This window comes from Salvelinus alpinus, chromosome 9 (assembly GCF_045679555.1).
Source record: "Salvelinus alpinus chromosome 9, SLU_Salpinus.1, whole genome shotgun sequence".
NCBI classification, from domain to species: Eukaryota; Metazoa; Chordata; class Actinopteri; order Salmoniformes; family Salmonidae; genus Salvelinus; species Salvelinus alpinus.
Window position 1 is genome coordinate 78,876,566 of NC_092094.1, and position 26,179 is coordinate 78,902,744.

The following is a 26,179-nucleotide window of genomic DNA, read 5'->3' on the forward strand; positions in this document are numbered from 1 at the left end:
TTCCCGAGTAAATGTTGAAATTATGCATCTTCCCATAACTGTATAGGCTACTCATCCATAAATTGTTGCTTCTGCCTGCAGGGACATTGAAAAAGAGCTGTTTATGATGTAATTTGTTAGTACAATACAATGTTACATTATGTAGTAATAGCACTGTATGAAAATTGGATCACAATATATTCCATTCTCATCCCATGTCTGATTCATGCATATACAGCAGTGGTGCATTTGCATCACTATATATGTAGACAATAAGCATGTCAAAATCGGTTCTGCTTTGCGCACCATGCATCTGTCAAATATTTATCTTATTTCAAAACATCTTTGGGTTGCTAGACGTTCGCGTTATATGCCCACCCACAAAGATGAGTCAATGTTGTCCACAGTTGTAAATCGCAGACAGATCAAACATGCTGATGATGAGAAATAATGGCAGAACCACACTTAATTGTTCTCCAGGGAATACATCAATCGATAATGTATATTGTATGTAATGCACATTTTTGGATTAGGGACAGACATTTCATGGCACTTCGCTATTCGCTATTTTCTGAGCAGGTTAGGGAAAAATTTTTCGCTAACCCTAACCCTTTTCCTAACCTTAACCTAATGATCATAACATGCTGCGTAAATTTTCCAAACGTGTTACCAAAAAGTCACTTCTGGTCGTTACTATATCGAAGTGGCGTGAAAAGAGTTTGTTTCTCTTTTGAATTATACAGTATGTCAAATGTCGAAGCTTGTTATCAAAATGCTTCCTTCCCTCTGTTGCCCATGACCTATCATTACATCAACAAGATGTGGACGTTCAAAGGGAAACTGAAGTCCCGCCTCTCCCAAATTGATTGGTTGCAGAAGCAAACCCATTGGACGTCAACCTGCCAGTTTCCTGACGAAAGCAATATTTCAGGAAAGGACATCCAACGTGGTGAGAACCGTGTTATCAGGTTAACACTTTTACCTTTCTAGTCTTGTGGTTTAAAGTTCGCTTTTAGCAGTCATATTGCACGGACGAGTAGAGTGAACCTAAATATGTTGTAACTGTTTCAGATCAGAGGCTTTTGCACGAAAAATAAGGAAAACGTAGCTACATGCTGCTGGCTAGTTAGCTAGTATAGCTAACGTTACATAGTTACACGTTTTGCGTTGCTAGCTACAGTTTCAGCAAAGTTGGTTTAGTATGGTTTAGAAACTGTGGTTTCAATTAAGAGCAAGATCTCTTCATGGTCACACTGTCAATAATTAGTTACAATGTATCACGTTGCCTGTTGACGGTTACCTGACGAACGCTCAACTCCATTCTCTTATGTCGAGGCTGAGTTGAGGAACGTTATTGATAACTGATCGCGCGATTTTCTAGCAACAACATTGAGTCACCATCAGTCGATACTTGTAAATTACGAAAACGCTTATGGAGCGGTCGAAATGTACACAATTGTTACTTGGATAAAAATGGCGGAGGTCGTGCTATTTAAACATTTCAATCAGGGGCAGGGTTTAGTTTTTTTTTCTTCATTTTGTCCGGGGGGGGGTCTAGGAGGGTGTCCACATGTTCCGGTTTGTGCGGGACAGTCCTGCATTTTGGCCCTTTGTCCCGTAACCAAACAATTATGTCTCGCATTTTCTGTGTGGCCCTAACTTTTTCCTGTGAGATGCTTAAGTAAGTGCTATGTATGTATATTATGCTGACATTTTTTGTAATCTTATCAACACATTCAAACTCTACTCATTTAGATTTTTTTTGTCCTGTATTTTGGTCAGACATTATAACCGTCTCTTGCAGTCACGTTGCAGTCACGCCTACTGGTGATGTTGAATACTTCTCCAATCATTGTTGAGATCTGATATTCTGTGTTATATTTCTAAGAAAATGTACTTCCTGAGTTTTTGCGCTGCTAGGATGGTGCATATAAAAATAGACTACACTGTATTACACCCCGTTGCTGCAATAACAGCTTCCACTCTTTTGGCAAGGCTTTCCACTAGATGTTGGAACATTGCTGAAGGGACTTGCTTCCATTCAGCCACAAGAGCATTAGTGAGGTTGGGCACTGATTTTGGGCGATTAGGCCTGGCTCGCAGTCGGTGTTCCAATTCATCCCAAAGGTGTTTGATGGGGTTGAGGTCAGGGCTCTGTGCAGGCCAGTCAAGTTCTTCCACACCGATCTCGACAAACCATTTCTGTATGGACCTCGCTTTGTGCACAGGGGCATTGTCATGCTGAAACAGGAAAGGGCCTCCCCCAAACTGTTGCCTTAAAGTTGAAGCACAGAATTGTCTAGAATGTCATTGTATGCTGTAGTGTTAAGATTTCCCATCACCGGAACTAAGGGGCCTAGCCAGAACCACGAAGAACAGCCCCAGACCATTATTCCTCCTCCACCAAACTTTACAGTTGGCACTATGGGGCAGGTAGCGTTCTCCTGGCATCCGTCAAAAGCAGATTCGTCTGTCGAACTGCCATATGGTGTAGCGTGATACATCACTCCAGAGAACACGTTTCCACTGCTCCAGAGTCAAATGGCGGCAAGCTTTACACCACTCCAGCCGATGCTTGGCATTGCGCATGGTGAGTTTAGGCTTGTGTGCGGCTGCTCGGCCATGGAAACCCATTTCATGAAACTCCCAACGAACAGTTATTGTGCTGACGTTGCTTCCAGAGGCAGTTTGGAACTCGGTAGTGAGTGTTGCAACCGAGGACAGACTATTTTTGTGCCACGTGCTTCTCCTCTCGGCGGTCCCGTTCTATGAGCTCGTGTGGCCTACTACTTCGCGGCTGAGCCGTTGTTGCTCCTAGACGTATCCTCTTCACAGTAACAGCGCTTACAGTTGACCAGGGCAGTTGTAGCAGTGCAGAAATTTGACGAACTGACTTGTTGGAAAGGTGGCATCCTATGACGGTGGGTGCCACGTTGAAAGTCACTGAGCTCTTCAGTAAGGCCATGCTACTGCCAATGTTTGTCTATGGAGATAGCATGGCTGTGTACTCGGTTTTGTACACCTGTCAGCAACAACGGGTGTGGCTGAAATAGGTGAATCCAATCATTTGAAGGGGTGTCCACATACTTTTGTGTTTATAGGGTATCTCAGTGTCAGTGAAGTACTTGGTGTGTTAAGTTAACCAGGGCTCAAATTGATATGTGAGGGTAAATGCTAAAAGCATAGACCTGATTCTATAAAGATGCTTTAGTCCGCGATGCTTTATGCTAGAAACAAGCTGTAAAATGCAGGGGAAAGACCTGACTCCGATGCATATGGGTTATCTTTGGTTTGTGTCTGACATTGAGGCAGCGCTACAATCTTTTATTGCAGAGGAAGTACAGTAATGTGATTCTGTCACTATCAATTGACGTTCAACATTTTAACAGGCTATTAAACAACATACTATCTGTAAATTAGTCAGGAGCAAACCTGTATTATTTAGGCTATATTATTATTAGGCATACACTCATTCTACAGTGCCACTGAATTCTCTTTTAGAGACAGGAGTTTGGCCCGTCATTGGTTTGAGGAGCATGCGTGAGCTATGCATGCTTAGTTTGTAAATTTAACCTAGCAGATGCTCTTATATTCCCATGCCCTGATCACAGTCAACACATCTATTTTGTAACAACAATATCATGGAATTAAAACTATAGTTTCCCAAGTGAAAAAAAATGACAAGTGTATAGACACTGAGTATACCAAACATTAGGAACAACTTCCTAATATTGAGTTGCGCACCCCTCCCTCCTCCCCCATTTGCCCTCAGAACAGCCTCAATTTATCGGGGCATGGACTCTACAAGGTGTCGGAAAAATGTTCCACAGGGATGCTGGCCCATGTTGACTCCAATGCTTCCCACAGTTGTCAAGTTGGCTGGATGTCCTTTGGGTGGTGGACCATTCTTGAAACACACAGGAAACTGTTGAGTGTGAAAAACCCAGCAGCGTTGCAGTTCTTGACACAAACCGGTGCGCATGGCACCTACTACCCTATCCTGTTCAAAGGCGCTTACATTTTTTGGTCTTGCCGATTTACCCTCTGAATGACACATACACTATCCACGTCTAAATTGTCTCAAGGCTTAAAAATCCTTCTTTAACCTGTCTCCTCCCCTTCATCCACACTGATTGAAGTGGATTTAACAAGTTACATCAATAAGGGGATCCTAGCTTTCACCTGGTCAGTCTGTCATGGAAAGAGGAGGTGTTATTAATGTTTTGTACACTGTGTAGGCCTACTTTAATGTATACGGCTGCTGTGTTAAAAACGAATGACGTTTTCTAATTCATTGATGATCAGATACTTCAGATGTAACTGGTTCTGTTGTCGCTTCATTCTTACAGTTGATAGACAAGTTTAGATCTGTTCCAAACTTAGACTATCCTCTTTTTTAACAATCGCCTGTATAGGAATCACAACGTCTGGTGCTGCAGCATGCACTCATTCGTTGTCATGCTCTGTTGTGGAACAGAGAAATGCGTTTATAAAATGCAATTTTTTTCTCGGACCGCAAATAAGATGATAGATTCATGCAGTGCTTTTATTATAATGGGGATCATTTCACCCTTGTCCGCGGTGGTCTGCAAATCAACAATCTTCTGGCTACTTTCCCATGTAATGCTTACAAAACAAAGAAGAGTTTCTAAAACTTCATATGGAAGGCTCTGGTCTGCCCTAGGAGTGAGAGTATATGGTAGGCAAGTTCTCTGCTATTCATTTGATGTTTTAATGATTTGGTATGGGGGGTGTCACTTGTTTTTCAAGTGTTCAGGGAGGGTAAAATTATATTTGACTAAATAAAGGGAGGACCATCCATTTTTATTTCAGAGTTCAGACTTCCTCCAGGTATCTGTCATTATAAATAACATACAGTCCCTTACATGTAACCTACCTATGTTTGTCCTGTACAACTGTGGCCCTTACCTGTAACCTACCTATGTTTGTCCTGTACAACTGTGGCCCTTACCTGTAACCTACCTATGTTTGTCCTGTACAACTGTGGCCCTTACCTGTAACCTACCTATGTTTGTCCTGTACAACTGTGGCCCTTACCTGTAACCTACCTATGTTTGTCCTGTACAACTGTGGCCCTTACCTGTAACCTACCTATGTTTGTCCTGTACAACTGTGGCCCTTACCTGTAACCTACCTATGTTTGTCCTGTACAACTGTGGCCCTTACCTGTAACCTACCTATGTTTGTCCTGTACAACTGTGGCCCTTACCTGTAACCTACCTATGTTTGTCCTGTACAACTGTGGCCCTTACCTGTAACCTACCTATGTTTGTCCTGTACAACTGTGGCCCTTACCTGTAACCTACCTATGTTTGTCCTGTACAACTGTGGCCCTTACCTGTAACCTACCTATGTTTGTCCTGTACAACTGTGGCCCTTACCTGTAACCTACCTATGTTTGTCCTGTACAACTGTGGCCCTTACCTGTAACCTACCTATGTTTGTCCTGTACAACTGTGGCCCTTACCTGTAACCTACCTATGTTTGTCCTGTACAACTGTGGCCCTTACCTGTAACCTACCTATGTTTGTCCTGTACAACTGTGGCCCTTACCTGTAACCTACCTATGTTTGTCCTGTACAACTGTGGCCCTTACCTGTAACCTACCTATGTTTGTCCTGTACAACTGTGGCCCTTACCTGTAACCTACCTATGTTTGTCCTGTACAACTGTGGCCCTTACCTGTAACCTACCTATGTTTGTCCTGTACAACTGTGGCCCTTACCTGTAACCTACCTATGTTTGTCCTGTACAACTGTGGCCCTTACCTGTAACCTACCTATGTTTGTCCTGTACAACTGTGGCCCTTACCTGTAACCTACCTATGTTTGTCCTGTACAACTGTGGCCCTTACCTGTAACCTACCTATGTTTGTCCTGTACAACTGTGGCCCTTACCTGTAACCTACCTATGTTTGTCCTGTACAACTGTGGCCCTTACCTGTAACCTACCTATGTTTGTCCTGTACAACTGCGGTTCTTCTGCGTGGGTGCTGAAATTCATACTTTTTAAAATAAAAATGTTGGTGGTTGTATTCAGTAAAAGTGTTTATTAAAAGTATGAATTTCAGCATCCTGCGTAAGGGCCACAGTTATACAGGACAAACAAGCGTTTTCAGAATTGACATTTTTACAAGTATTGACTGATGGTGACTCAATGTTGTTGCTAGCAAATCGCTCGACCAGGTATCAATACTCAACTCTGCCTCGATATAAGAGAATGGAGTCGAGCGTTCCTCAGCTAGTTGAAGGTCTATCTGTTGTAACGTTAGGTCCTATGCTCTGATTCATTTCTTCAAAATGAAAGCTTAATTTGACGTTGGGTTGACTTTGACTGTTTTAGCATATGACTGTTGTAATAGGTTTGACATTGTGGGGCAGAACCACCAGAGTCATTCCACTATCTTTGGCAGGATACAGCCATAACTGCCCAATATCAATTTCACAACACAATGTAGGTTGATCCACTGGGTGGCGATCAAGATCATGTTTTTCATCCTCAGAAATGTTACACCATGTATTTTCTTGATCATTCCTTGACAATGGCAGTTGTGCTTTTAATAGAGTATCTTTTTCGAATTCCTAATTCATATGATCGTTGAGCTCTAAAATGGAGCCTGGATGCATGAGCATGATTGTCGTCATTATGGGAGATTAGCAGATAATCCCCAGATCTTTAAACGGTCACTAATTACTCTGACATTTACCCTCTCAGCGTAATTGCTCCCCTATTGAAGAGGTGCATTAATCATCATATTCTTACTACAGTACCACCCTTTATATTTGCACAGCAGAACGGTTTGAGGGATGGCGGGTCCCAGAAAGATTGCGTCATTTCGCCTGCCTCCCCTGCCCACCATTGGGGAGGTAATCAAACTGTACAACCTGCGAGCAGAGAAACAGCTGTCCCAGAACTTTCTACTGGACATGAGGCTCACAGGTGAGTCAGCTGCCTCCTCTAGCTGCAATGCACCAACACCTGGTACACTGTGTCTTCTACACAATGGTGTTTTTCCTTCCCCCTGTTCACATCACATTTAGTGTACTGGACTGAAGTGCCCACATAGGCTTGTCCACAAGCAGCAGACACTACCGATGTGATTCTATCAGTGATGCAGTGCTGCAGATCTGATCTGGTGCCCTTGAACAAGGTTTCTGTTTTAGATAAAAGCATTACAGAAGCATAGCCAGCTTTGCCAAGGAGAGATGGGAGCCAGGCATATGCCTATGCTAAAATACAGTGCCACTGCCCACCTTTATTTCGCCTGCAAGTCATATACATATGGAAGCCACTATTCTTGAATATCAGAATGTCATAATAAAAGATGCATGTAACATCAACTAGATAGTGCATTGATACAGGTAACTGCCAAAATAAAGGAAACACCAACATAGTGATTTAATAGGGTGTTGGGCCACCAGAACAGATTCAATGCTTAGGGCCCAATTACATTTATTGTATTTTTCCCCCCCCTGATTTTGTTTTATTAATTTTAATCTGTCATATTTTTTCAGGTTTCAGTTTACCAATTTTGGGGGGGTTTTGTTTTCAAAGTCAGACTTTTTTTTAAATAGAAAAATAACTACATGTTTTAAGTCCACAACAATGATTAAACCACACCAGAAGACCACTTGAGGTCTGGGAAAAGTCTAAGGAATTTGGATTTTTGGGTGTAGGCCTAGATAAACTTTAATGTAAGTGGGCACAAGCAAGAGAGGGTTTTTTGGTTCTGTGCTCATGTGACTGCAGAGTTGGCAAAACAAATGGAAACTGGATTGATGCAAATACTAGTTTATATTGTTGAATTCCATCTTAATGTCTGGATTCCGTCCCCATTCTCCTTTTTACAAAGCCCTAAATGTACTTTGGCATAGATTCTATAAGTGTCTGGAACTCTATTGCAGAGATGCAACACCATTCTTCCATGAAAAATTCCATAATGTGTTGTTTTGTTGATGGTGGTTGAAAACACTGTCTCAGGTGTGGCTCCAGAATCTCCATAAGTGTTCAATTGGGTTGAGATCTGGTGACTGAGACACACACACCCTTTAAACCCGCAATGCTCCTATGAGACCCCTCTTTCAAAGTCACTGAGATCTCTTCTTTTAGCCATGGTAGCCAAAATAATGGGCAACTGGGCATTTTAATACATGACCCTAAGCATGATGGGATGTTAATTGCTTTAAATACCGAGGAACCACACCTGTGTGGAAGCACCTGCTTTCAATATAGTTCGTATCTTTCATTTACTTGAGTGTTTCCTGTAATTTGGCAGTTATTTGTACATGGTTCACCTTTATTATATCCAACCCATTCCAATGTGAGTAAGTAGTACACCCTGGTCGCTGTGTGTTTTCTGAACTGTGTAGATAAGATTGTGCGCCAGGCAGGCAGTCTGAGGGACGCCCATGTGTGTGAGGTGGGTCCTGGACCTGGAGGTCTGACCCGCTCCATCCTCAACGCTGGGGCTGCAGACCTGCTGGTGGTGGAGAAGGACAACCGCTTTATACCTGGACTGCAGGTACCTAACAGGAGAACATGCAGGAAGGGGTTGTCTTTCAAAGAATTGCCGAAATTGGAAACAGTAAAGTGGTTTTTAATTTCTCAAGTACCTGTAAGATGCAATGTTCGTTTCCACAGCTCTTGTCTGAAGCAGCACCAGGGAAGCTCAGGGTTGTCCATGGTGACATACTCACATACAGAATGGACAGAGGATTCCCAGATGTCATAACCAAGGCATGGGAGGATGGTGAGTGAGATGAAAAAGTAGACCTAGTATTGAGGTGGATTTGTCACCTGCCTGGTTGATGGAAGTGCCTACTAGATTGTTTTATGTCTGGAACAAAAAGTACATAGATTTTGTGCCATGTTTTGCAACATGCAACAGTGTGGTTGACTACAACTGTCCCCGCTCAGATCCGCCGGACCTGCATATCATAGGGAACCTTCCCTTCAGTGTGTCCACTCCTCTCATCATCAAGTGGCTGGAGAACATATCCAACAGAACTGGACCATTTGTTTACGGCCGGACCAGACTCACCCTTACCTTTCAGAAAGAGGTGGCAGAAGTATGTATGCTGTCCAGTACTGTTTATTCTCACTCAGTCGGTTTTCCTGAATTTCCATTTGTATTATTCAGCGTTGATCTACTGTTCAGGGGTATAAATGATACAGACCAAATATGTTGGGTTCTCCTCTCCAGAGGTTGACAGCCAGCACAGCCAGCAGACAGAGGAGTCGTCTGTCCATCATGGCCCAGTACCTCTGTACTGTAAAGAGCTGCTTCACCATCCCAGGACGGGCCTTCATCCCCAAACCTGAGGTAGGACCCCACGCTCTGCTTTACTCTGCCCACTACACGCACACGCCATCTTGGCTGTATATCGAAGATGATAATGACAATGCTCCATGGTGACAAAGTTGAAGATGACAAATATCCATACCGCGATAAATTGACAATTATTTGCGATAACGATAAATCTGCTCTAAATTACGATCAATAATTTTTTGGGGAGGTGCTACAGCTGGGCGATATGGACAAAAAGTCATAGAACTGTTTTGCTCGATAACAACAAATACAATGATAATGTTTTAATGGACAGTTACTTAGCGGCAGAGCCCCGAGACCTTTTTTTCCCGGTGTCAAGTAAGACGACTGAAATGGTGGTCTATGATTTAAAAAATGCAGCTATTTCATCGAACATATCCAGGAAATGCATGATTATATTTTGATGTGCAACCTGTCAAAATAGAATCCAGAATTAGCAGACTTATTTTTTACATCTTGTGCAAATTGGTGCATATTGGCCTATAAGCTACACTGAGTGTACAAAACATTATGAACACCTGCTCTTTCCATGAGATAGACTGACCAGGTGAATCCAGGTGAAAGCTGTGATCCCTTATTGATGTTACTGCTGGGCATCAAAACCATACTAACTACAGCCTACTCCAGTTGTAAATGGGTGTCGTGAACTCAATGTTAAGAGGTGAGAAATACATAATCTGTGACTCTCCTCTATAGAACTAGAACAACAGTAGTTGCTTTGAAAACGGCCTTTCCAGCAATCCCCTTTAAGCAACGGTCACATGCCTGTGCTGCTCAGAATGCATCCCTCCTCCGTGCGCACAGTGGGGAGGGGGAATGAGAGTCAGCAGGCCACAGCGAAAGAGTGACCGGCAGATACTTTCATAGTAGGAATCCACATAATGCTCTACAGAAACGTTGTGTAGCAAAGTCGCAGAAAATGACCGACGTCAGCAAAATGCTTTGGAAAGAGGAAGGCCATGTTGGAATACGTCATTTTATTTGGTCTATCGTCCCAGCTCTTAAACCTTATCCGTGTTCAAAACACTAGCTGTAACTGTAGCAGGCCGTTGCTTATCAACAGATAGTTTGTTGATAGTATGATCATCTGTTACAGCATCTACAGATGGAAAGTCCGGACTATCCACATAACGTGTGACCCCTGTTTACTCTCTGTTCTCCTCTTCCTCCATTGCCCCCATTTCTTTGTCATTTAAGTCTTTCTGCTACTGTCACTCGACTCTTTGTGAGACACGTACAGTACAAGGGTTCATTACGGCTGCGTTAAATCAATGTTGTCTCAGAAGTGTCTTTGGAATTGTGACAATTGGGTAATTATGCCTGGTGGGTATTTGAGATGCAGTGCTATCACACAGAGCAGTAATGAGAGCTCGATCCCTTTCACAGTCTTAGGTCTGTGAAACTGGTGAGGGGAATGATTATTATGTACAATTATAGGCCTAGACTACAGACTACAGAGAATGATGTTTCTCTGTTCTTGGGGATGGGCTTTAGGTTGGACTTGGGTCCCCTGAAGAAGTTGTCCCTCTTTGAAAGCCCTCTGTTAGTAAATATTTCATCTGTCTGGAATGGATGGAGTAAGGGAAGAACAGAGGAGCAGTGAAGTGAATGAAACTAGGGCTGATTGTTCATTCCCTTAGAAGAAATAGCTTCAATGATTATTTTATCACGCAGAGGCGGCTTTTACGCTATCTCTGTGTGTTCTTGTGTGTGTGTCCGAGTGTCTAAATGTACACGTGCCACGCGTGTATGTGCGCAGGCATGCGTGTATGTGGGTCTGAGTAGTGTGTGTTTGTGCTGCAGTTGTTCATTTGTGCTCATGCATGTTTATGTAGGATATCCGTGATTTTAAATTTCAGTCATTTAGCAGAGGCTCTTATCCAGAGCAACTTAGTTAGTGCATTAATCTTAAGATACAGTAGCTAGGTGAGAGAACCACATATCACAGGCAACATTTTTTTCTCAAAGTAGCTGTCAGTAGAGTCAGAGCTAGAAGGGGTGGGGGGGGGGTGGGGGGGGGGGGGGGGGTCAAGTGCACGTGCTGGTTAAGTGTTCTTTATTTTTGGGGGGTGGGGGGGTTGAGGTGAGGAGGAGGATAATTTAAGATACTGTTTGAAGAGATAGGGTTTCAGATGTTCTCGGAAGATGGGCAGGGACTCTGCTGTCCTAGCTTCAGGAGGAAGCTGGTTCCACCATTGGGGTGCCAGGACAGAGAAGAACTTGGACTGGGCTGAGCGGGAGCTGCCCTCCCATAGGGGTGTGAGGGCCTAGAGACCTGAGGTGGAAGAACGGAGTGCTCGGGTTGGGGTGTAGGGTTTGAGCATAGCCTGAAGGTAGGGAGGGGCAGTTCCTTTTGCTATTCCATAGGTAAGCACCATGTTCTTGTAGTGGATGCAAGCTTCAACTAGAAGCCAGTGGAGTGTGTGGAGGAGCAGGGTGACATGAGAGAACTTGAAAGGGAAGGTTGAAAAACAGGCGGGCTTCTGCGTTCTGGATAAGTTGCAGGGGTTTGATGGCAAAAGCGGGGAGCCCAGCCAACAGCTAATTGCAGTAGTCCAGACGGGAGAGGACAAGTGCCTGGATTAAGACCTGCGCAGCTTCCTGTGTGAGGTAGGGTCGTACTCAACGTATGTTGTAGAGCAGGTATTCCCAAACTGGGGGCAATGCCATCGGGGGTACGCCAAATAAAAATGTGATTCACATTTTTTTTTAAGGGGCTTTACATTTGGGTGAGATTTTTTAATCTCGCCTGAGTAGCCTCGTTTCACTGCCAAAAATAAAATGAAACCATCTAGTGTTCAGCGAAATAACAACACAATGTCAAATACAGGTAGCCTAGTCAAATAATTAATAACGAGTTCCTGAATCTAGGATTACAGGAACTCTCCGCAACTATATTCAATGTGCGGGACAAAATTGAGGCTATGATTAAGAAGTTGGAGCTCTTTTCTGTCCACTTTAACAAGGACAACACACAGGTCTTTCCATCAGTGTATGATTTTTTTGTGAGCAAATGAACTCAAGCTTATGGACAATGTCAAATGTGATGTAGCGAAGAACCTGAGTGAGCTGGGTGCGCAGGTACTTTCCCGAAACGGATGACACAAACAACTTGATTCGTTATCCCTTCCATGCCCTGCCTCCAGTCCACTTACTGATATCTGAACAAGAGAGCCTCATCGAAATTGCAATAAGCAGTTCTGTGAAAATTGAATTCAATCAGAAGCCACTGCCAGATTTCTGGATTGGGCTGCGCTCAGAGTATTCTGCCTTGGAAAATCGCGCTGTTAAGACACTGATGCCTTTTGCAACCATGTACCTATTTGAGAGTGGATTCTCGGCCCTCACTAGCATGAAAACTAAATACAGGCACAGACTGTGTGTGGAAAATGATTTAAGACTGAGACTCTCTCCAATACAACCCAACATTGCAGAGTTATGTGCATCCTTTCAAGCACACCCTTCTCATTAACCTGTGGTGAGTTATTCGCAATTATTGAGGAACAAATAAGGTTTTATATGTAAGATGGCTAAATGAAGAGAAAAATGATTTATTATTTTTCTATTATTATTTGTGCCCTGAAGAGCTCTTTGTCACTTCCCACGAGCTGGGTCGTGACAAAAACTCACACTCTTGTCAATACTGTGAAGTGCAGTCATGGACAAAGTTAGGACCTTGATATTAACTGCTTCTGAGGCAGTACAGTAGTATGAGAGTACATCAGTGGGAGTTATTTCACCCAAGAAATCTACTACTGGCCATATCAATGCTAAGAAGCAATGCATACGAGGTAGGATGGGTATTGGAGAGTGAAGCTGTATTGCTGAAGGCTGTGTGTCTCTGTCTGAGGAGGCCTGGTGGAGCAGAGTGCGCTCTTAGCTAGAGGGGAGCGTTCACATAGCCGAGCTAGACAAATCCAACACATCTAATCTAATTGGCGGTGTTATCTTGCTCTCTGTAGCTTTGGATCAATTCATTAATACAGATGAAGGAACATTGCTGCTGCGTAGCTGTAATTATACTCGTCAACAGTTCTAAGAAAATGTGTCACAAAGAACCTGACGCCCCACCCACACACTGCTGTCTCCCATTTTTAGAAGCAGGGACCGTGTCAGCCAGACAGCAATTAGCAGTGTGACACCCCCCCCCCCCCCCTCACCTTAGTTGTGAAAATGCATTTAATAGTTGTACACTCTAACCAACAAACAACAATAAAACCCAATGGAGAGAAAATGGCAATTATTGGAGTGTTTAATTAAGCAATAAGGCCTGAAGAGGTGTGGTATATTGCCAATATACCACGGCTAAGGGCTATTCTTATGCACAATGCTACACGGAGTGCCTGGTAAAGCCATTAGCCGTGGTATATTGGCCATATAACACAACCCCCCGAGGTACCCTATTGCTATTATATAAACTGGTTACCAACGTAATTAAAACAGCAACAAAAAAAATCTTGTCATACCTGTGGTCTGAACCATTGAATCCATTTTACATTAGCAGCTGCTGGCCCATATTGACCTGTTGTGAGGAGATGGGCCTTATCCTTTGCATTATCTTATCTTTGGAATTAACGCACTGGCTACCTCTGTAACATTGGCTGTGTTTAGACAGGCAGCGCAATTCTGATATATTTTTTAAACTATTTTGTCTTTTGACCAATCAGATTAGCTCTGAAAAAGATCTGATGTGATTGTTCAAAAAACCTATTAGTGGAAAAAAATGTCAGAGCCTGTCTAAACGCAGACAATGTTATAGAGGTAGCCAGTGTGGTGGTGAATGGTGATACAGGCCATTTGTACATTTTTAAATTACACTACCGTTCAAAAGTTTGGGGTCACTTCGAAATGTCCTTGTTTTTGAAAGAAAAGCTAATTTTTTGTCCATTAAAATAACATCAAATTGATCAGAAATACAGTGTAGACATTGTTAATGTTGTAAATTACTATTGTAGCTGGAAACGACAGTTTGCGCTGGTCTGTGAAGGGAGTAGTACACAGCGTTGTACGAGATCTTCAGTTTCTTGACAATTTCTCACATGGAATTGCTTTCATTTCTCAGAACAAGAATATACTGACGAGTTTCAGAAGAAATGTCTTTGTTTCTGGCCATTTTCAGCCTGTTATCGAACCCACAAATGCTGATGCTCCAGATACTCAACTAGTCTAACGAAGGCCAATTTTATTGCTTCTTTAATCAGAACAATAGTTTTCAGCTGTGCAAACATAATTGTAAAAGGGTTTTCTAATGATTAATTAGCCTTTTAAAAATGATAAACTTGGATTAGCTAACACAATGTGCCATTGGAACACAGGAGTGATGGTTGCTGATAATGGACCTCTATACGCCTATGTAGATATTCCATTAGAAATCAGACGTTTCCAGCTACAATAGCAATAGTCATTTACAACATTAACAATGTCTGTACTGTATTTCTGATCAGTTTGATGTTATTTTAATGGACAAAAAATTAGCTTTTCTTTCAAAAACAAGGACATTTCTAAATTACCCCAAACTTTTGAACGGTAGTGTACATTTTTATGTTCAGAGAAAAACAAATGGTTTTATTGGCTTAATGGAAAGCACATGAAGTGCATTAATGGCTGTGTCTGATTAATATTCTGACGGAGGGTCAAGGAGTTTGTGACCTCAGCTACAGAGACTGGAGATCATGTGACACTGTTGTGGTCATTTGCCTTCAACATCATAGCCCATCCTGTGTTGTTTTTCAGCCAACCCTGCATTTCTCACTGCCTTACTTAAAATGTAGGTTTATTTGTATGAAGAGTGGAAAGCATATCAGTGAGACTTGCCCAGTTCTTTCCTGGCAGAATGTGATTAAAATCTGCCTGTAATTGACGGCTCTATAAGTCTAAGAGCCACTCCATCACGTCCTAGAGTGCTGCTTCTCCACAGTAGACCCCCAGGCCTCCAAGCTCCACACACAGCCCAGCATGAGGAGAGGGTAGGACAGAGATTTAGAGATGGAGAGCTGGGAGTGTGAGTGGGAGAGAATGGGAGGTGGAGAGGGAGTGGGAGAGACAGAGCAGTAGGAGTGGGAATGCTGCGGCTTGCAGTCAGTGTGTCCTCCACATGGCGTAGGAGAGGAACGCCTGGAGACAGATTCATGACGTTGATGGATCTGAAGGGAGAGTGAAGCGGACCTCCAGCAGATGGTTGTCTGGGGCCGTCATCAGCCATCCTGAGTAATAGGAAACCCACAGTCCGTACAGATGTTTTCCTTGTACACAGACCCTACTGAGGACCACGGGTGAAATTAATACTGCTCGCTCTGCATTGTGGATCTCTTGTGGCTCATTGGTGTCAGATACTGAGATTTGGCCAATGAAGAGCCATTCCAAACTGCCATAGATGCAGATTCAGTATGCTGTTCACAACATAAATATGATTTTACTGAGTCAAAGTAAGTAAATCAGTCAATTGAAATGAATTCATTAGGCCCTAACCTATGGATTTCACATGACTGGGCAGGGGTGTAGCCATGGGTGGGCCTGAAGGGCATAGGCCCACCCACTTGACAGCCAGCCCTACCCACTGGGGAGCCAGGCCCAGCCAATCAGAATGAGTTTTCCCCCACAAAGGGCTTTATTACAGACATAAATACTCCTCAGATGATCCCACAAGTGAAGAATAGAGATGTGGAGGTCCTGGGCTGGTGTGGTTACACGTGGTCTGCGGTTGTGAGGCTGGTTGGACGTACTGCCAAATTTTCTAAAATGACATTGGAGACAGCTTATGGTAGAGAAATTAACATTAAATTCTCTGGCAACAGCTCTGGTGGACATTCCTGCAGTCACGCTCCCTCAACTTGAGACATCTATGGCATTGTGTTGCGTGACACATCAACCAGGATTAAGGGGCAGGGCAATTTGTGACTTGTTTTGGGTAATCAGTGGTTGTATTCAGGGGGGGGGGGGGGTTCACCTCTCCTAGGCAATCAGCAATTAGTGCAGGGAGGTGTGCTCTCCACCTCTGCTAGGCAATTGGCAATTATTGTTAGTTCTTCAGTCTCCCCTGGTTTCTCAGCGGCAGCGGTCGTGTCAGTGGCGATTTTGTCTCAAAACTAAGACCGTCGCCGAAAAATGAAGACGGTTTTGCCGAGTTGTTGTGTGGAGTTTAGAGGAAGGAAAGAGAGGAAGGCTTAACACCACTCTCTCACTTGAGTATCTTAGCTAGTTGTTTACAGATCTCATTTTGCTCTTTTGTAGCTTTGTCAACTGTGTGTGTTTTCTATACGTGTTCGCACCTCTCCCTGTAAGCTTTAGACGCTCCCCACCACTTGGCTGCAACCCTTCTAATTTAGGCTACCCTGCACGCACAGCCCATGTGAAATTTCGGATCTCTGGCAGTGTTTGGGAATGGCTATCTGCGGTCAAGAACGCAGAGTTCATCTCAGCCTATGCTGCCCTTCAGTCCCTTGACTTTTTGGCCCTGACAGAGACATGGATCACCCCAGAGAACATCTGACTATATTTTCTCTTATATTCCGAGAGCATCTGGCCGTTGCGGTGGTGGCACAGGTCTACTCAAGTGGATATTTTTTTTCTCCTTCTCTCACATGTCCATCTCCTCATTTGAATTCCATACTGTCACTTGTCCACTCAAGCTTAACCTCACTAGGGTATGTGGGACGGTAGCGTCCCACCTCGTCAACAGCCAGTGAAACTGCAGGGCGTCAAATTCAAAACAACAGCAATCCCATAATTTAAATTCCTCAAACACACAAGTATTTTACACCATTTTAAAGATACACTTGTTGTAAATCCAGCCAAAGAGTCCGATTTCACAAAAGTTTTACGACGAAAGCACACCAAACGATTATGTTAGGTTAGCGCCAAGTCACAGGAAAAAGACAGCCATTTTTCCAGCCAAAGAGAGGAGTAACAAAAAGCAGAAATAGAGATAAAATGAATCACTAACCTTTGATGATCTTCATCAGATGACACTCATAGGACTTCATGTTACACAATACATGTATGTTTTGTTCGGTAAAGTTCATATTTATATCCAAAAATCTGAGTTTAGGTGGGAAGCTACTGTATCACTTGGCAAAAAGACAGAGAAAATGCAGAGCGCCAAATTCAAATGAATTACTATAAAAATCAAACTTTCATTAAATCACACATGAAAGATACCAAATTAAAGCTACACTGGTTGTGAATCCAGCCATGTCAGAATTCAAATAGGCTTTTCGGCGAAAGCAAACGATGCTATTATCTGAGGATAGCACCATTGTAAACAAAGAGAGAGAAGCATATTTCAACCCTGCAGGCGTGACACAAAACGCAGAAATAAAAATATAATTCATGCCTTACCTTTGACGAGCTTCTGTTGTTGGCACTCCAATATGTGCCATAAACATCACAAATGGTCCTTTTGTTCGATTAATTCCGTCGATATATATCCAAAATGTCCATTTATTTGGCGCGTTTGATCCAGAAAAACACTGGTTCCAAATTGTGAAACGTGACTACAAAATATCTCAAAGGTTACCTGTAAACTTTGCCCAAAAATTTCAAACTACTTTTGTAATAGAACTTTAGGTATTTTTTTACGTAAATAATCGATCAAATTGAAGACGGGATGATCTGTGTTCAATACAGGATTAAGCTTTCTGGTCAGCTTTCTGGTCATGCGCTTCTAACAAACAGGACATTTCGAGTGACCCTCTTTCAAGATGGCCGTACTTCTTCAATACACAAAGGAATAACCTCAACCAATTTCTAAAGACTGTTGACATCCAGTGGAAGCGGTAGGAACTGCAAGAAGGTCCCTTAGAAATCTGGTTTCCCAATGAAAATCATTGAAAAGAGAGTGACCTCAAAAAAAATATATATCTGAATGGTTTGTCCTCGGTGTTTCGCCTGCTAAATAAGTTCTGTTATACTTACAGACATGATTCAAACAGTTTTAGAAACTTCAGAGTGTTTTCTATCCAAATTTACTAATAATATACATATCTTATCTTCTGGGGATGAGTAGCTGGCAGTTTAATTTGGGCGTGCTTTTCATCCAAAATTCCGAATGCTGCCCCCTACCCAAGAGAAGTTAACATCTATTGCCCACCAGGTGCCCTTGGAGAGTTCCTTAATGAGTTTGACCACTTGATAAGCTCATTTCCTGACGATGGCTCACCGCTCTTCGTACTTGGCAACTTCAACCTACAGGTGTCTGCCTTCAATTATTTTCTTTCCAACTCCCTCATCTTTACTAGAGGCTGCTCGCCTACTAATCTCACTGAAACCCCCCCCTCCAGGTCTCTGATCACTACTCTGTTTCCTTTTCTGTCTTCCTTTTCTCCAAACCTAACCACTCAGCCCCTACCCAGATGGTCTTGCACCGTTACAATCTTAGCTCTCTCTCTCCCACTACTCTTGCCTCTTCCATCCTATCATCTCTCCCTTCTGCAAAATCCTTCTGTCTCCTGATTCTGCCTCTTCGACCCTACTCTCCTCCCTTTTCCGCATCCTATGACTTGCACTGTCCCCTTTCCTCCCGGCTGGCTCGGCCCTCCTGCTCCGTGGCTGAGTGACTCATTGCGAGCTTACAGAACAAGGCTGCGGGCAGCTGAGAAAAAATGGAGGAAAACTAAACTTCCAGAGGACCTATCTTCTCTTCCTCTGTATCTGCTGCTAAAGCCACTTTCTGCCACTCTAAATTTCAACCCTAGGAAACTCTCTTCCACCTTCTCCTCCCTCCTTAATTGGGCTCCCAAGTGGCACATCGGTCTAAGGCACTGCATCTCATCACTACAGGCCCTGGCTCGATTCCAGGCTGTATAACAACCGGCTGTGATTGGGAGTCCCATAGGGCAGCGCACAATTGGCCCAGCGTCGTTAGGGTTTGGCCGGGGTAGGCCATCATTGTAAATAAGAATTTGACTTGCGTAGTAAAATAAAGGTGAAATAAAATAATCCTCACCTTCCTATCTGCGGACGACTTTGTCAACCACTTTGGGGAAAAAAGGTTGACGACATCCGCTCCTCATTCACTCAGCCTATTGAGTTCACTGGTCCCACTCACACAGAACTACCCTACGCCTTGACCTCTGTCTCCCCTCTTTCTCAGGCTATGCACACTCTTGGATTGCATCCTACCTGACAGGCCGCTCCTACCAGGTGACGTGGAGAGGTTCTGTGTCTGCACCACGTACTCACTACTGGTGTCTCCCAGTGCTCGGTTCTAGGCCCTCTCCTCTTCTCTCTATACACCAAGTCACTCGGCTCTGTCATATCCTCACAGGGTCTCTCCTATCATTGCTATGCGGATGACACTCAATTACTTTTCACCTTCCCGCTTTCTGACACTCGGGTGGCGACACGCACTTCTGGGTGCCTGGCAGATATCTCAACTTGGATGTCGGCCCACCACATCAAGCTCAACCTCGACAAGACGGAACTGCTCTTCCTCCCAGGGAAGGCCTGCCCGCTCAAAGACCTCTACATCACGGTTGACAACTCCACAGTGTCGCCCTCCCAGAGTGCAAAGGACCTTGGCATGACCCTAGACAACTCCCTGTCGTTTTCTGCAAACATCAAAGCAGTGACCTGCTCCTGCAGGTTCATGCTCTACAACATCTGTAGAGTATGGTCCTACCTCACACAGGAAGCGGCGCAGGTCCTAATCCAGGCACTTGTCCTCTCCCGTCTGGACTACTGCAATTAGCTGTTGGCTGGGCTCCCCGCTTTTGCCATCAAACCCCTGCAACTTATCCAGAACGCAGAAGCCCGCCTGTTTTTCAACCTTCCCTTTCAAGTTTGCTCATGTCACCCTGCTCCTCCACACACTCCACTGGCTTCCAGTTGAAGCTTGCATCCACTACAAGAACATGGTGCTTACCTATGGAATAGCAAGAGGAACTGCCCCTCCCTACCTTCAGGCTATGCTCAAACCCTACACCCCAACCCGAGCACTCCGTTCTGCCACCTCAGGTCTCACCTCAGGTCTCTTGGCCCTCACACCCCTATGGGAGGGCAGCTCCCGCTCAGCCCAGTCCAAGTTCTTCTCTGTTCTGGCACTCCAATGGTGGAACCAGCTTCCTCCTGAAGCTAGGGCAGCAGAGTCCTTGCCCATCTTCCGAGAAAATCTGAAACCCTACCTCTTCAAACAGTATCTTAAATTATCCTCCTCCTCCTCACCTCAACCCCCCCCCCCCCCCCAAAAAAAAAGAACACTTAACCAGCACTTGCACTTGACCCCCCCCACCCCTTCTAGCTCTGACTCTACTGACAGCTATATTGAGGAAGAATGTACTTTCTATGCCTGTGATATGTGGTTGTCCCACAGTACATTCATCTTAAGATGGCTAACTGAAAGTCGCTCGGTATGAGAGTGTCTGCTAAATGACTAAAATGTGTGACAAAACAGCACATTCTAAAGTGGCCTTTTACGCTCCCCAGCACAAGGTGCACCTGTGTAATGATCATGCTGTTTAATCAGCTTCCTGATATGCCACACCTGTCAGGTGGATGGATTATCTTGGCAAAGGAGAAATGCTTTCTAACAGGGATATAAACAAATTTGTGCACAAACTTTGAGAGAAATAAGCATTTGTGGGATTTCTTTATTTCCGCTTGCGAAACATGGGACCAACACTTTACATGTTGCGTTTGTATTTTTGTTCAGTGTAAAATGTACTGTAGTTTGTTTTTCAGTTTTGTATAGTGGCAGGGACAATGATGCCAGATCATTGTATTTCTCAGTATGTTTGTAAGGGAAATAGCCAAACTCTCTCCTCTCAACAAATATAACCAATAGATTCATACAGTGAGCCTGTATAGGTGTTCCTCCTAGAGCACATACTACTGCACGTTGTACTACAGCACAATTCATCTAAGCCTATTCCTGTCCTATAAACGGGGTCAACCATGGTATCAAGAGTATAGGAAAGTTATTTCAATGACTCGGTGCAGAGCGGTAAACGCCTGAAGGCTTGGACTCGATTCATCATAGTCCCAAGGTAAAAAAATGCTAAAAATACTTCACCCGCCCTAAAAGAAATGCCTAGGTTGGCGGAGTTTGCTTATCAATATCTTGAGAGATCTATTGCCCCTCTTATCTTAAATGAATGCTGCTTTAGCCGTTACTCAATGGCGTGTGTTTCCTAAATCCTGTCCATTTAACATGAACAACATCCCATGCCTAAAAACATTTAGGTATTCTGAAAACAAGCTAGTGGAGGAATCCTGTCCATTTAACATGAACAACATCCCATGCCAAAAAACATTTAGGTATTCTGAAAACAAGCTAGTGGAGGAATCCTGGCCATGTTTCAGGAAAAGAAGATCAGCTTCAAACAGGCCTTCGCAGGCGGGTTCTGTGAAACACTATGCAAGTCAGAGAAAAAGGAATTATAGTATTGAAAGGATCAGTCCGTAAGCTGTCAACTCTACTGTGTTTTTTGAAGATACTAATTAAAGACTTCAAGCGCTGTGATTGTACAACTTCTTTTCAGCCTGTTCAGTGGGCGCTTCAATTGAGCCATGTGTTTTTCACACAAACACAATACAGTAAGCCTCCACTTCTGGTGAAAACATTGTCTGTGCTGCTAAAACATCATTTTTAATTAATTTGTTTCAGGCTAGCTAGACTAATGAAAGTACTGTAGCTAAAAGGACTCTGCATTTCACAAACAGTATATATGTTTTGCAGATTCCACAAATGCGTTTCTGTTTCTTTAACACTTTCCTAACCAGTCTTATCCCTCTTCAGACAACGCTTAATAATTAAGTGTGAGGAAAGGCCTGTTTCAATTCCCACTGTGTAGTCGTAGTGTACCTTTTAGCCAATTCTTTTAGTGCCATAACTCTTCTGATGCTTATGATGATCTGAACTATTAAAACGCTCCTTTGAACTGTCAGGGTGTCTTGTTTTCTTACAGCCCCCCCCCTAGCCTAGTGTAGCTCATACTGCTTCTCTCAGCGCTTTACAGCAGCAGCAAGGTCATTGCCATTACTCCCCCCAGCCTCTCGGATGTGTGCTGGAGCAGGAGGGGCACAGTCTTGGACAATGCAAGGTCATTTTCAGCTGCTGTTGATGACCATATTTGATCTCTAATATGGACTCTCGTGAAGATGATGGTTGTCAGAAGAAAAAAAGCCTCGCATTAACTATGGTGAAATATTGGCGCGCTTTGGGTGATTTGTTCCTCAGCGACGCATTACAGCACTGCAGTTATTGCTGATTGGGTTTTGATGACTGATAGAGCGTTGAGATTCTTGGCCCAGCCTAAGTCCGTCTTTGTACCTGTCAACATCATGACTCCAGAGGTGCTTCACGGAAACATGTTTAGTGATATCATCATCACCCGCCGCGCGCCTATGATTCATGCATTTTTATTTAATACCTCTGTGGTGAACTATGAAGATACTAGCTGTAAAATGTTTATGGATGAAGAGCTGATTTACGCGAACATGTTTAGTTTGTCTCATAACCACCTACATCTATACAACCTATATCATGCATCTCTTGTTCTCTGTTCAAGTTATACGGAGCATATGCAGGACGAGTCGACTTGATGCTCACGGTGGGATATATAGTTAGATTAACCCTGTACCTGGAAGTCTGCAGGGTTCAAAGCTCTCATCCCAGAGCTGAGCCCATATCCCTGAGCTGTCATGACGGCAACTCAAGGGGAGAGCCTTTTGAAGGAAATGTAGGTTAAATACACAGAGGAGCGGATCTTATTAACGTTTACCCAAGAGGGGAGCTGCTATTTGATCTTCACTCTGTTGCATAAACAAGAGGAGAGAGAGCCTTGAATAATCTATGTTTGTTTCAGGAAAGCACATTTCTCCTAACATTGCACCGCTGACTTGGCTAATCAGCTGTAATGAGACAAGAGATTGGAGATTCTCTCAGAGTAACTATCTAGTTATCGGAGTCCTCTTGCATTCGCATGTTTTCAATGGAAAACAAACCGTGTGTATATGTGTTTTAAAATAATTAGAAAATACATGACTGATTCTAGTGCAAAATAGTTTATTTTGTTTTGTAATGTCTACAGATTCTTTGTAAAAAGTCAGAAATAGGTTGACCAGCTAAACTAATCTCTTCTATATTAGGCAGACCATAGATACTTGACAGTTGTACATTGAGGAACATACGGTATGTTTATTATTTTACACAGGCTAGTAGGGCTGGGTGATAATGCCGAAATATATCACAATTTTTCTTATTTTTGGCGGGATTTGACGGTATTTTATGATTCTGAATAAAAGTTCTCAGTATATTTGATTAGTAGTGCATGACCCTAGGATGGCAACAAATGAATTCTTAGTGGTTTTAATGGGCTTTCTCTATTCTGATTATTTTATACTCAACCAAACTAGGACAAAACTGTCAGCGAAGTAGTCCAATTTATTGAACTGTTTTTATTTAGCACGGTATCAAAATACATTTACATTACATTTAAGTCATTTAGCAGACGCTCTTATCCAGAGCGACTTACAAATTGGTGCATTCACCTTATGATATCCAGTGGAACAACCACTTTACAATAGTGCATCTAACTCTTTTAAGGGGGGGGGGGGTTAGAAGGATTACTTTATCCTATCCTAGGTATTCCTTAAAGAGGTGGGGTTTCAGGTGTCTCCGGAAGGTGGTGATTGACTCCGCTGACCTGGCGTCGTGAGGGAGTTTGTTCCACCATTGGGGTGCCAGAGCATGAATACAAGGCGTTATGCTTTGGAAAATGGAAAACTTGGTTCAGTCTGCTTTCCAACAGACACTGGGAGACAAACTCACCTTTCAGCAGGACAACTTTCACAGTAAAGTCTGCACTTGTTGTATTCGGCACAGGTGGCAAATAAAGTTGGATTTGAACTATCTACACTGGAGCTGCTTACCAAGACGGCATTGAATGTTCCTGAGTAGCCTAGTTACAGTATTGAATTAAATCGTCTTGAAAATCTATGGCAAGACTATAAAATAACTGTTTGGCAATGATAACAATCAACTTGACAGATCTTGAAACATTTTTTAAAGAATGGGAAAATATTGTACAATCAAGGTCTGCAAAACATAGACTTACCCAGAAAGACTTGCAGCAGTAAACTCTGCCAAAGGTGATTCTAACATGTATTGACTCACAGGCTTAATACTTATGTAATAAAGATAGGGTTTACTTTTCCATAAAGAAAACAAAAATAAAACATTTCTCCACTTTGACATTAGAGTATTGAGGGTAGATCATTGACAAGAGAGACAATCAAATCCATTTTAATCCCACTTTGTAACAAAACGTGGAAAAAGTCAAGGGGTGTGAATACTTTCTGATGGCACTGTATACTGACGAGATGCTCATGTATTCGCCCAAACAATGGGAATCGTTGTCCCAGAGGCAGGTAACAAGCTTAGGTCCAAAATATGCCCATAGAAACACATTGGGGTCATTTTGGACAGATTTTGGCAAGAGTGAAACCTCTTCACCTCTTCCTCTGTTCGCACACACAAACACCCCCCAGCCCCTCCCCGTGCCACTCAAAAGAACAAAGATGAAATCACTTCTTCCTCTCTGACAAGTGGTTTCAACTCGCTATTTGCATTTGAGGTTTGGTCTGGGTCATATGGACACGGGAACACATTTTACTGTAACAGAGAAGACAACCTTTCTAACGATACTCCTCAAAGCAGACACTACTAAACGGGAAGATTCAAATTAACATTGATTCTGGAAAATGAATGCTTAATTTGTCACACATGGCATTGCTGTACCACTAGAAGCATTTTAGCCAAAGACTGTTATACTACCTGTCAAGTCTGTTTTATAAACGTGCAATCATTGCGAGAAATAAGGTAGGCCACTTTATTTCAAATCTGAACAAAGAGGACAGGCTAGCATGCTATTCAAACAGTTGGAGACAGACAGAAGGGTGTGTATGACTATTCAACTGTTCTGCCTTGTTAGCTAGCAAATAGATCTAAGTTGGCTAAACTTGAAATATAAAGATCAGCTAGCTACTGATTAGCACGTGGGCTTGTGATTGAGAGATTGTTTTTGAGAACTGTGTCAATTTTCTATAATGCCTGCTGTAAGTAGTGAGTCAATATTAGTGAATGTGGCAGGGCTTGAAAACTAATACAGACTACGAAGGGAAACCCAGCCGGGAGCTGCCCAGTGACACGAACCTACCAGACGAGCTAAATGCGGCAATCAACACTGAAGCATGCATGAGAGCACCAGCTGTTCCGGCCGACTGCGTGATCACGCTCTCCGTAGCCGATGTGGGCAAGACCTTTAAACAGGTCAAAATTCAAAGCTGTGGGGCCAGACGGATTACCAGGACGTGTACTCAAAGCATGTGCGGACAAACTGGCAAGTGTATTCACTGACATTTTCAACTCCTCCCTGACCAAGTCTATAATACCTACATGTTGTTTCAAGCAGACCACCATAGTCCATGTGCCCAAGGAAGCAAAGGTAACCTGCCTAAATGATTACCGCTCGTAGCACTCACGTCGGTAGCCATGAAGTGCTTTGAAAAGCTGGTCATTGCGCACATCAACAGCATCCTCCCAGAACCCTAGACCCACTCCAATTCACATACCGCAACAACAGGTCCACAGATGAGGCAATCACACTCCACACTGCCCTTTCCCAGCTGGACAAAAGAAACACCAATGTGAGAATGCTGATCATTGACTACAGCTCAGCGTTTAACACCATAGTGACAACAAAGCTCATCACTAAGCTAAGAACCCTTTGACCAAACACCTCCCTCTGCAACTGGATCCTGGACTTCCTGACGGGCCACCCCCAGGTGGTAATGGTAGGCCACTCTAATCCTCAACACTGGGGCCCCTCAGGGGTGCGTGCTTAGTCCCCTCCT

At 43.4% G+C, this 26,179-nt stretch overlaps 1 protein-coding gene across 4 annotated transcripts in view; it reads left to right on the top strand.

The window, feature by feature from the left end:
- Positions 1-807: 807 nt before the first annotated feature.
- Positions 808-26,179, top strand: part of LOC139530683 (dimethyladenosine transferase 1, mitochondrial-like) — a 49,164-nt gene continuing 23,792 nt past the window's right edge. The window contains exons 1-6 of one of the 4 annotated variants that reach the window (XM_071327306.1): positions 808-928; positions 6,791-6,939; positions 8,370-8,521; positions 8,641-8,749; positions 8,917-9,068; positions 9,203-9,322. In XM_071327306.1, coding sequence (XP_071183407.1) covers positions 6,807-6,939; positions 8,370-8,521; positions 8,641-8,749; positions 8,917-9,068; positions 9,203-9,322 — 666 coding nt within the window. In that variant the 5' untranslated portion in view covers positions 808-928; positions 6,791-6,806. Of the gene's footprint in view, positions 948-6,790; positions 6,940-8,369; positions 8,522-8,640; positions 8,750-8,916; positions 9,069-9,202; positions 9,323-26,179 lie in introns of all 4 variants that reach the window. The other 3 variants (XM_071327308.1, XM_071327305.1, XM_071327307.1) reach the window with 3 other exon arrangements.